At 44.1% G+C, this 13,047-nt stretch overlaps 1 protein-coding gene across 1 annotated transcript in view; it reads right to left on the reverse strand.

The window, feature by feature from the left end:
* nisch (nischarin) overlaps positions 1-13,047 on the reverse strand; it is a 77,528-nt gene that overhangs the window by 41,699 nt on the left and 22,782 nt on the right. The window contains exons 8-10 of the mRNA XM_043707875.2: positions 10,316-10,468; positions 4,314-4,382; positions 2,736-2,921 (exon numbers count right to left, since the gene is read on the reverse strand). Coding sequence (XP_043563810.2) covers positions 2,736-2,921; positions 4,314-4,382; positions 10,316-10,468 — 408 coding nt within the window. The remainder of the gene's footprint in view (positions 1-2,735; positions 2,922-4,313; positions 4,383-10,315; positions 10,469-13,047) is intronic.

A 13,047-nucleotide genomic window follows, 5' to 3' on the forward strand; every position in this document is an offset into this window, starting at 1 on the left:
TTAACTCCTGCCTTGTAGATGACAGACAAGGGTTGAGGAATTAGGTGGTGAGCTACTTGTCACGGAATTCCTAGCCTCTGACCTGCTCTTGAAGGCACAGTACTTAAAGTACAGGAGGTGGTCATTCAGTCCATTGTGCCTGCACAGACTGCTCAAACGATTATCATTACCTCGTCCCAATGTTCTGCTTTTTCTCATACCCTTTAAAATTATTTTCATTTCAAACAAATCATTGCCCTCTAGAATGACTCATTTGAACCTGCCTTTACACTTTTCCATATAACTAACTATTCACTGTAAAAATATATTTTTTTCTTGTTTCACCCTTACTTCTTGAAGAAGTACTTTTAACCTTGTTCCTCTTTGAAGCAGAAACAGTTTCTGCCTATTTGCACCATTCAGCCACTCATGATTTTGAAAACCTCCATTGGATCTCCTTCGCCTTCTTCTCCAAAAGAGAGTACAAACCCAACTTCTTCAATCTATCCTCACTACTGAAGTTTCTCTTATGGAACCATTTTTGTAAATCACTTCTGCACACTCTCCAATGCATTCACATCTCACCTATAAAAGGTGGCACCAAGAACTGCACACAATATTCCATGTGCGATCTCAAATGTGTCATAGTTCATCAAAATCATATCACCTTCTTATTCTTGTGCTCCACGCCTCCTATAAATAAAACTGAAGATGCTGCATGCTTTACTTATTGCTCTCTCCACCTGTCCTGCCACCTTCAATGTTGTGTGTATATCTACACCCAGGATATTTGTACAGTTCTTCACGTACAAGACTCAACCTTTCTACATTCCACTCATTTATGACTGGATGTGCCAAGACTACAAAGTTTAGATCTGATCCACTTAGATTAGATTAGATTCCCTATAGTGTGGAAACAGGTCCTTCGACCCAACAAGTCCACACCAACCCTCCGAAGAGTAACCCACCCAAACCCATTCCCCTACATTCACCCCTGACTAATGCACCTATCACTATGGACAATTTAACATGGCCAATTCACCTAACCCGCACATCTTCACACTGTGGGAGGAAACCGGAGCAACCGGAGGAAACCCATGCAGACACGAGGAGAATGTGCAAACTCCACACAGACAGTTGCCCGAGGCGGGAATTGAACCCGGGTCCCTGGCGCTGTGAGGCAGCAGTGTTAACCACTGGGCTATCGTGCTGCCCACTTGTTCTGAGATTACTTAGCTTTGTCTCCTGCCTATTGCATCCACTGTTAAGTATGCTGCAGAACTACTTGCATAGCTTCAGAAGGTTGATACCTCCATTCTGGGTATGGCTGGCAATGCTCGGGCATGCCTTCGCACTTTTCATTGATCCCTCAGTTTATTATCAGAGATATGGCACATGCCAGGTTGAGGTCATAGATGGTGGTTAAAATCAATTCTGCTGCTGGGGGCTCAAAGCGCTTCATAGTGCGAGTTGGTTCTGTTCTAAATCTATCACATGTAGCACAGTGGCAGTGCTTCACAACATGGAGAATACCTTCAATTGGAAGTAACTTTGCTCCCCAGAACAAGATTGGGTTCTGGATTGCTAATCCAATGACATGGTTGCTAGACCACTACCTCCCCCATCACTATGCCTCTATACTTCTCCTCCAAAATGTCATTTCATTTGTGAATAAGATTAACTTACTCTGGATGATTGCATTAACATCAAAGCATCAGCAGAAACCAGTCTCCTCTTAATCAAGCCTTCCCATCTGGCTATAATCTTCCTCCCGTCATCCCATCAAGGCTGTCACAGGGGCAGTTCCGATCACATACTTATGTCATCATTACAACCACATTTTTCCACCACTGGAACATCAGCTGACCTCTTCATTTTGTCAGTTTACAGGTTGTTCTGTTATAATGCAAGTTTCATCAACACAAATTCGCTGTAACATGAATTGGTGACGCTGTTTCTACAGTGCAAACTTTTAAAACACGTGCGGATTGTAACACAATTACAGTGCCAACATAGTAAGTGCTGTTTCTAAAGGACAAATTTTCTATAACATGGGGTCGCACAAGAACACAACTATTACGTTATCGAAGAACTTCCTCTATTAGCTGCAAAAATCCTAATTTATTCCTTCTTAGTTCTAGAGTGCTCCAATACCACTACTGGCTGACCTTCCACATTCTATTTTATGTAGAAAATGTCATTCAAACACTACTTAACACATTCCATCCAGCTATCAACTCCATGCTCATTGACATACACTGGTTCCCAGTCATACAGGAATCTTGATTTTGAAAATCTCACCCTTGATTTCAAATTCCTTAAAAGGGTTCACCTCCCTATATCATTAATCTACTCTAAATCCTCCAAGACATTTTCATCCATCGAATGCTGGCCTTTTGAGCACTGATAACTCCACCACTGGTGGTGCATGCCTTAGTTGTCTAAGCCCTGTGATGACTTCATACAACTCTTTTTATTCCTTTATCTCAATATTTCCTTATTTGGCAGCGTCACATATTTTGTTTTATAATGCTGGAGTTTGCTTTGACATATTTTCTTGCCAAAAGCACAATAAAAGCTGCTGGTGCAAGAACAATCCAGGTACTATTCCAGAAGAGCAAATCTCTTCTGTATCTTTGCTGGTATGGTGCTCAGACTGAACAATATTCCACTGGAAATCAAATCACATTTTTAAGAACATTTAGCAAAAGAATCCAATGTTTTAAATTTACATAATGACCAAACATGCAAATTACCTGCAATACTTTATTATTGCTGAGATCTAAGTTAACTAGTGAGTACAGTTTGTTAAGACCCAACAGGCTTTCCAATTGGTTTCCAGACAAATTTAAAGTTTTGATGTTTCCAAGTTTTGTGTGAACACCTTGCAATAGTGTGATCTTGTTGAATGACAAATCCAAATGAATGAGATTATAGAGATGCTGTAAACAACGGAAAACAAAGAAAAGACAAATTAAGCATGCAAGAGGATTGTATTAATACACGGTACAGAAAAAAAATGACTTAGTGCCATTATACTTGGTTTGAGTAAGATACAATATCAAATACCCAACAGTTCTCAATAACAATACGAAGATGGCAGGCAAATATTTGCAGTTTAACTGGTTATCTCAAATGTTTCCTGCTGGTACATGTACTTTTAAATATCACTCACTTTCCTTGGAAGTTAAACTGTCAAAAATCTAATTCAGTTGTCGTACCCATATCCCTCATAACGTTTGTAAAAATACCAAAAGAACCACGGATGCTGGAAATCAGACACAACAAAAACTGCTGGAAAAACTCAGCAAGTCTGGCAGCAGCTGGGAAGAGAAATCAGATTTAACATTTTGGGTGCAGTGACTCAAAGGAGGGTTTGGAACAAGAGTCACTGGACCTGGAACATTAACTCTGATTTCTCCCCACTAATGCTGGCAAATCTACTGAGATTTTCCAGCATTTTCTGTTTTTGACACTTATTTTAGTGGTGTCTAAACATTTATATTGCACCCACTATAGCCAAGTCCAGTGCATTTGTATACTTAAGATCAATAATCTCAACATACACTCCTGGATGACGGAAGTCTGAAAAACATCCATCAACCAACAATAAATACATTACCAACTTGGCTTGACTAGTGGGGTACTGCATGGACTAATGCTTGGGCCCTAGCTGTTCACCATTATTTAGGTGTGGAGACCATATGCCTTACACTCCTACCTCTGAGCCGGGAGGCCTGGGTTCAAGTCCCAACTGTGCCAGAGGTTTGTAAGACCATCTCTGATCAGGTTGATTAGTAAATATCTAGATATGGAGGTCAATAAAAATACTTCCAAATTTCTAAATGATATCAAATTGGTGGTAACAAGTACTGAGGAGAATGCTAAGAGGTTTCAAGGGATTCAGACAGACTGAGTGAAAGGATAAGAGCATAGCAGATTGAATATAATGTGGAGAATAGTTAAATTACCCACTTTGGTAGAAGAAATTTAGTTGCAGTCTACCTCTTTTATGGTGAGTGATTGGCAATTGTTGTGTTCCAAAGGTGCCCTAGAGTCCCTTATTCATAAGTCACTGAAAGCGAGCATTCAGGTACATCCATTTTATTCTACACGTCACTTTGGAAGATTATACTTAGGTAATGAATAGCATGAATAGTGATTATCACTGTTTTTTTCGAACTGTCATTTTTGTCAAAGCAACTTGCTTTTTTAATAAACGGTAGAGACTGACCACAAGATAAATCCCAAATATATTGTTTTTCTTCCTTCCCCCACCAAGACTATGAAATAATCAATCTTGTGGGAAGATTGTAGGTTCTACATCCTCTTACCTGTAGATTTTCCATTACTGTTATTTCATTGTAACTGAGATCTAGAAATTCTACTTTCGGAATTAATTTCTGTAAAACAAATGAAAAAATTACAAATGACACATAGTGAATTTGGATATAAAAACAGTAAGGAGGAGAAAGTGAGGACTGCAGATGCTGGAGATCAGAGCTGAAAATGTGTTGCTGGAACAGCGCAGCAGGTCAGGCAGCATCCAAGGAAACCGGAGAATCGACGTTTCAGGCATAAGCCCTTCTTCAGGAATGAGGAAAGTGTGTCCAGCAGGCTAAGATAAAAGGTAGGGAGGAGGGACTTGCGGGAGGGGCGCTGGAAATGTGATAGGTGGAAGGAGGTCAAGGTGAGGGTGGTAGGCCAGAGTGGGGTGGGGGCGGAGAGTTCAGGAAGAAGATTGCAGGTGAGGAAGGCGGTGCTGAGTTCGAGGGATTTGACTGAGACAAGGTGGGGGGAGGGGAAATGAGGAAACTGGAGAAATCTGAGTTCATCCCTTGTGGTTGGAGGGTTCCTAGGCGGAAGATGAGGCGCTCTTCCTCCAACCGTCGTGTTGCTATGGTCTGGCGATGGAGGAGTCCAAGGACCTGCATGTCCTTGGTGGAGTGGGAGGGGGAGTTGAAGTGTTGAGCCACAGGGTGGTTGGGTTGGTTGGTCCGGGTGTCCCAGAGGTGTTCTCTGAAACGTTCCGCAAGTAGGCGGCCTGTCTCCCCAATATAGAGGAGGCCACATCGGGTGCAGCGGATGCAATAAATGATGTGTGTGGAGGTGCAGGTGAATTTGTGGCGGATATGGAAGTATCCCTTGGGGCCTTGGAGGGAAGTAAGGGGGGAGGTGTGGGCGCAAGTTTTGCATTCCATGCGGTTGCAGGGGAAGGTGCCGGGAGTGGAGGTTGGGTTAGTGGGGGGTGTGGACCTGACGAGGGAGTCACGGAGGGAATGGTCTTTTCGGAACGCTGATAGGGGAGGGGAGGGAAATATATCCCTGGTGGTGGGGTCCGTTTGGAAGTGGCGGAAATGACGGCGGATGATATGTCGGGGTGGAAGATGTTGGTAAAGTGGATGAACTGTTCAACCTCCTCGTGGGAGCAAGAGGCAGCGCCGATACAGTCATCGATGTAGCGGAGGAAAAGGTGGGGGGTGGTGCCAGTGTAGCTGCGGAAGATTGACTGTTTGTCGGGGTGGAAGGTGTAGGATATCTTCGTAGGATATGTGGAACAGTCCATCTTCCGTAGCTACACAAGGAGGTTGAACAGTTCATCCACTTTACCAACACCTTCCACCCCGACAAAAATCCACAAACCTGACTCCCCCGGCCGACCCATTGTCTCAGCCTGCTCCTGCCCCACCGAACTCATCTCTGCATACCTCAACATGGCCCTGTCCCCCTTAGTCCAAGACCTCCCTACCTACGTTCGGGACACCACCCATGCCCTCCACCTCCTCCATTATTTTCGCTTCCCCGGTCCCCAACGCCTTATCTTCACCATGGACATCCAGTCCCTGTACAACTCCATCCCCCATCACGAAGGACTCACAGCCCTCCGCTTCTTCCTTTCCCGCCGTACCAACAAGTACCCTTCCACTGACACCCTCCTTCGACTGACTGAACTGGTCCTCACCCTGAACAACTTCTCTTTCCAATCCTCCCACTTCCTCCAAACCAAAGGAGTAGCCATGGGCACCCGCATGGGCCCCAGTTACGCCTGCCTCTTCGTAGGATATGTGGAACAGTCCATCTTCCGCAGCTACACTGGCACCCCCCCCCCCCCTCCCACCTTTTCCTCCACTACATCGATGACTGTATCGGCGCTGCCTCGTGCCCCACGAGGAGGTTGAACAGTTCATCCACTTTACCAACACCTTCCACCCCGACCTCAAATTCACCTGGACCGTCTCAGACTCCTCCCTCCCCTTCCTAGATCTTTCCATTTCTATCTTGGGCGACCGAATCAACACGGTCATTTACTATAAACCGACCAATCCCCACAGCTACCTAGACTACACCTCCTCCCACCCTGCCCCCTGTAAAAACGCCATCCCATATTCCCAATTCCTTCGTCTCCGCCGCATCTGCTCCCAGGAGGACCAGTTCCAATACCGTACAACCCAGATGGCCTCCTTCTTCAAAGACTGTAATTTCCCCCCAGACGTGGTCGACGATGCCCTCCACCGCATCTCCTCCACTTCCCGCTCCTCCGCCCTTGAGCCCCGCCCCTCCAACCACCACCAGGACAGAACCCCACTGGTCCTCACCTACCACCCCACCAACCTCCATATACAGCGTATCATCCACCGTCATTTCCGCCACCTCCAAACGGATCCCACCACCAGGGATATATTTCCCTCCCCTCCCCTATCAGCGTTCCGAAAAGACCACTCCCTCCGTGACTCCCCTGTCAGGTCCACACCCCCCACCAACCCAACCTCCACTCCCGGCACCTTCCCCTGCAACCGCAAGAAATGCAAAACTTGCGCCCACACCTCCCCCCTTACTTCCCTCCAAGGCCCCCAGGGATACTTCCATATCCGCCACAAATTCACCTGCACCTCCACACACACATCATTTACTGCATCCGCTGCACCCGATGTGGCCTCCTCTAAATTGGGGAGACAGGCCGCCTACTTGCGGAACGTTTCAGAGAACACCTCTGGGACACCCGGACCAACCAACCCAACCACCCCATGGCTCAACACTTCAACTCCCCCTCCCACTCCACCAAGGACATGCAGGTCCTTGGACACCTACATCGCCAGACCATAGCAACACGACGGTTGGAGGAAGAGTGCCTCATCTTCCGCCTAGGAACCCTCCAACCACAAGGGATGAACTCAGATTTCTCCAGTTTCCTCATTTTCCCTCCCCCCCACCTTGTCTCAGTCCCAACCCTCGAACTCAGCACCGCCTTCCTCACCTGCAATCTTCTTCCTGACCTCTCCGTCCCCACCCCCACTCTGGCCTATCACCCTCACCTTAACCTCCTTCCACCTATCGCATTTCCAACGCCCCTCCCCCAAGTCCCTCCTCCCTACCTTTTATCTTAGCCTGCTGGACACACTTTCCTCATTCCTGAAGACGGGCTTATTCCCGAAACGTTGATTCTCCGGTTTCCTTGGATGCTGCCTGACCTGCTGCGCTTTTCCAGCAATACATTTTCAGCTATAAAAACAGTAAGGACCTACTGAATTCAAATCTCACAAAACAAGAATGATGGAAGCGCTACCATTACATTCTGGTGCATTTAAACTTTGAACAAAGTTTGAAACTGAAATTCATCAATTGGATGGGGTGAAGCTAAAGCCTCTGGGGAAAAAGATCTGAGGACTTATTATATCATTTTGTTGAAGAATATCAACTAACTAGATGTGAGAACAGCATTAGTAAATACAAACATGAGAAATAGAAGACTAGATCATACCAAACAATGGTGACACACAATGGTGACCAATCTTCTCACTCAAATCAATTTTCTCTCCCACTAATTAGTCATAAATTCCAAGGCATTAAAAATGTACCAGTCTCAACCTTAAACACAACGGTGCATACATAACCACTAGAGTAGACAATTTCAAAAACACACAATCCTCTAATGAACAGATTTCTCACCTCTGACCAAATGATCAATCGTGAGGCTATGATCCCATATTTCACATTCGTCAACCAGAGAAATAACCTCTTTGTACTCTCGCAAGTAACGCCATAATATTGAACCTTTCAATTAGTTCACCTCTCATTCTTTAAAGCCTAGAGATTATTGGCCCAGTTTACTCTGTCTCTCACCCTAAGGCAACCTTGTCAATCCAGAAAACAATCAGGTGAATCTTCACTGTTATTATCATCAACACAAGGGCGGCACGGTGGCACAGTGGTTAGCACTGCTGCCTCACAGCGCTAGAGACGCGGGTTCAATTCCAGCCTCAGGCGACTGACTGTGTGAAGTTTGCACATTCTCCCTGTGTCTGCGTGGGTTTCCTCCGGGTGCTCCGGTTTCCTCCCACAGTCCGAAGATGTGCAGGTCAGGTGAATTGGCCATGCTAAATTGCCCGTAGTGTTAGGTAAGGGGTAAATGTAGGGGTATGGGTGGGTTGCGCTTCGGCGGGTCGGTGTGGACTTGTTGGGCCGAAGGGCCTGTTTCCACACTGTAAGTAATCTAATCTAATCTAATTTAATCTAAAAAAAACACAAATACCGTATATCGTTCGATGTAGAAATCAAAATCTTGGTCAGTATTCTAGGTGTAGTCTCAACAAAACAAACATTTTATTAAGATTTCCCAACTCCAATGCTCCAGTTCCCTTGTGACAATGACCAACATGCAATTTGCCTTTATAATTGCATGCTAAATATCCAAGGGCAAATCTTCAGCCAAATGATGCTTCGAGAAGAATTCTACAACAAAAGTACTGATTTCAACTTATGAAAATGTTCAGGTTCATAAGTAAACTGGTCACCATATGAGAAATATACTGAGCAACAGGGATAAAAGGAGCTAACGACATTGGTTTATTTTAGAGGGGGAAAAATCCCATTTCAAACTATTGAATATAAAAAATTTGTTGAATATTCTTGGAATTCTTCTAATATGAAGGGCCACAATTCTCAGAATAATCTGTCATTATTTTCTTTTTATTATCAAAGGTGACAACTTTTTTAATGCATACTCATTTATTGTGTATTCTAACGTGCCTATGGAGTCCGAATCCAGGCAAGCGGTGTAGACAAAGAAGTATTGTTTGATTTTGTTGGAACTCTAAATCTTGTCTTTTATCTTTAGTTACCTATATTCTTTGCTGGTAAAATTAAACAATGCCATCACATGATTGCATTCCAGACAGCCCTTTCACATGGACTTTTCTCAAGAGTCTGTAGCGGACAAGGCAAACTTCCTGAGGTTTGCCTCAAGGCATCTTGATTCTTAAGCTTTGTCCACCTTGCAGGCAGTGGCCAAGATGTGAATGCAGACTACCTGAAGGATTTCATACCCGGTCATTCATACCGTAAGCCCACTTAAATTAAATTAGATTGCCCATTGGAGTTAGGCACTGATGACGACTAATTATTGAGAGAATTATTGCCAAATGATGACAGAGCTCCCTCATTTTCACATGATGCCATATCTAATTTCTCTCAAAGAACAGGCAAGCAGCATCACAACTAGACATCCCTTAGGAGGTCAAAATTAACTAAACTCAATTGTGAAACTTACTTCCCTGTATGTTCAACTAAGGTGGGAAAAGAGTACAGAGTCTGGAAAAAGTTCGCACATTCAATCAAGTAATGTAATTATGTCACAACAAAAAGAAAGCATATCAAAGACACTTCTCATTGCAAATGGACAAAAAAAATTACAAACTGACCTATGCCTCTGCAAGGATCAAATAGACAATTGCAACTATTAGAATGTCATACCATAGCAGTAAGCTTTACAATTATAACTTAATTCATCATAACTTTCAGATTTTCTTGCAACTCCACTATATTTTATCAAATCTATAGACAAGCATGTCGACTTGAAAGCAATAAGCAGGTTTACAGAAAGTTAAATGGCAAATATAGAACTGGTTCCAAATTTATTACTTACCAAGTTCAACCTCATTGTTTTATAAAAAAGGAATGCATAGGAATTTTATACATAAAAGTCTATTTTTTTTCTCTCAATCCCATACTGGTATATAAGTCATATTTTTAAGAGGCAAATAATATTTAAATTCTAGGATTCGGAGAGACTTATTTGCAATAATTTGTCTTTATACAAGACTTAAATCTGTACAGGAACACTCGCCATGGTGCTTGATGAGCTGTTATGATGGGTTGAAAGGAATTTGATGGAACACTTAGTTTTTCTGCCTCTCTCAGGAGGTGCAGGGAATTTCCGGAGAGAAAAAATAATCAATAGTTTGAAGCACAGATGTCGCCAGCTGAGATATGGGAGTCACCATAAATGGACCTAAAGAGCCTCAATTTGAATGCATAAAAATGAACCATTTTTCCTTACCACAGATTCATCAATATTTGATATCTGGTTACGACTCATATCAAGTGTGGTCAGCATATTCCATCTTGGGACCACAGCAGCAACTGGATGCTCAGAAGCCACCCCCTCCACTTCCCACTGTTCAAATTCAGAAGCCTCTGGTACAAGCATATCCTGATTAAAACACAAGTTTATCATCCTGATTAATACACATTTATCATCAAATAACTTATAAAAGGTGGAGATTGCCATCACTCAAATCACAGAAACAATGAAGAATTTCCAATTTAAAAATTTCCTCAAAATATAAAAACCTTTTCCATTGCACAAAAAAGTTAACTTTTTAAATTGTCTCACTTAATTTGCAACATGGCATTTTGATTATTTCTTCTTTCAGTCTTATAGATTTGGTCCTAGGTGTTTGACATCACTATTTGCAGTAATGTGATTGATAATGATTTTATTAATGATTAATGATGTTAAACAGCTGAACGAGAGTCTTGACAAGAACAAGGGCAGCAAGACATGGGAATACCATGGAGAAGGAGAGGACTGCAGATGCTGGAGATCACAGTCAGAAGTATGGTGCTGGAAAAGCACAGGGCAGGCAGCATCCAAGGAGCAGGAGAATCAACATTTCAGGTAAAAGTCCTTCATAAGGAATGAGGCTTAATGAAATCAAGTTCTGTGAGGGAGTGGAAAGATAAATGGGGGGGGGGGGGGCAAGGCTACTGAGAATGCGATAGGTAGGTGGATGTGGGGGTAGTGATGATAGGTCAGAGAGGAGGGAGGAGCGGATAGGTGGGAACAAAGATGGACAGGAGGGACAGGTCACAAGGGCGTTGCAAAGTTGGAATTTGGATCTGGAATAAGGTAGGGGGAGGGAAAATGAGGAAACTGGTGAAATCCACATTGATCCCCTGTGGTTCTAGGGTCCCAAGGTGGAAGATGAGGCATTCTTCCTTCAGGTGTCAGGTGGTTAGGGTATGGCGATGGAGAAGGCCCAGGACCTGCATGTCCTTGGCAGAGCGGGAGGGGGGGTTGAAGTCTTTGGCCAAGGGCGGTGGGGTCGGTTGGTGCGGGCGTCCTGGAGATGTTCTCTGAAACGTTCTGCAAGTAGGCGCCCTGTCTCCCCAATGTAGAGGAGACCGCATCGAGAGCAACGGATACAGTAAATGACACGGGTGAAAGTGCAGGTAAACCTCTGATTGACGTGGAAGTGAGGAGGAGGGGAGGTGTGGGCACAGGTTTTACAATTCCTGTGGTGGCAGGGGAAGGTACCGGGAGGGTAGATGGAGGATGTGGACCTAACAAGAGAGTCACGGAGGGAACAGTCTTTACAGAAGACAGATAGGTGTGGGGAGGGAAATATATCTCTGGTGGTGGAGTCCATTTGTAGGTGGCAGAAATGGCAGAGGCTGATACGATGTACACAGGAGGTTGGTGGGGTGTTGCGGTTGGAGGGGTGGGGTTCGAGGGTGGAGGTGTGAGCAGTGGATGAGATGCACTGGAGAGCATCATCGACCACGTGGAAGAGGAAATTGCGGCCTTTGAAGGAGGCGGTTATCTGGTGTGTTCTGTGGTGGAACTGATCCTCCTGGGAGCAGGTGCGGTGGAGGTGGAGGAACTGGGAATAAGAGATCGCAATTTCACAGGAGGCAGGGTGGGAGGAGGTGTAGTCCAGGAAGCTGCGAGAGTCAGTGGGTTTGTAGAAGATATCCGTGTTGAGTGAGTCACCGTTGATGGGGATGAAGAGGTCCAGAAGGGGACGAAGGTATCAGAGAAAATTCCACCTCCACCTTAGGTTCATCTGGACCACCTTAGACCCCTCATCAATGGTGACTGACTCAACACGGACATCTTCTACAAACCCACCTTCACTCAAAATGCTTCAGCCATGCCAAATCACTCCATTTGGCGTTAGTCATTTAGACTTTAGTGGTTCCAGAGGATGGCTCTGCACAATGTTCCCAAGCACAATGAAGAATACAAACAAACAAGGAGTAAATATTCAGCACCTCAGTCATTTAATGTGATCAAGGTTGATCTAATTGTAACCTCAAATCCATCGTCTCAGGCTAAGCAGATGACCAATGTAACTCTCACAACCCAGGAGCAAATAAAATGAGTAAAAGTAGTTGTTGAGTAATTGTAGCTTTGCTTAAAATCATGCTTAATTTCACAGTTCACCTATTGCTAGAAATAATCTGCATTTGAAACGGATTTAAAGTCACTACGAGTTGTTTGGGATATTTTGTCAAAATTTCAATAGTTTATCATCATTTTTCTAGAAATACTCAGTGGCCTTTATCTAAGGAAAGCAAGTAATCTGCTATTTTACTTAATAGAATTCAGGAAGTGCTCAATCAGAATGACAAATCCCACTTGTTCCAGAGAAAGAATAGGCAGAAGAATGGAGGTCAGGTAGTGCAGAAACAGCTGCTAGAGGACAGAGAAAGGGGGAGGATGGCACCTTTCACCATCCTTTGCAGAATCAAATCACTTTCACCTGAATCTTCTCCACCAGAGTCTCCAGTGATAGGGTTAAGCACCTGTGCACCCTGAACCTTATTTCTAAACCATATTGAAATATTCCATTCTGTATCAGGCAAGATGCTGACACCTTCAAGTGAAGTAAGTGCATGCAAACTGCTGCACCACAAAATCTCTTCTAATCTGCACAAGTGCCGAACCACGTCTGTTTTATCATCCAGGTACATTTAAAACCATTGTAATCAGTCTGTTCCAAAAGT

Source organism: Chiloscyllium plagiosum, unplaced genomic scaffold, assembly GCF_037043375.1.
Source record: "Chiloscyllium plagiosum isolate Xiang-an unplaced genomic scaffold, Cpla_swu_hap1 HiC_scaffold_14, whole genome shotgun sequence".
Taxonomy (NCBI): domain Eukaryota; kingdom Metazoa; phylum Chordata; class Chondrichthyes; order Orectolobiformes; family Hemiscylliidae; genus Chiloscyllium; species Chiloscyllium plagiosum.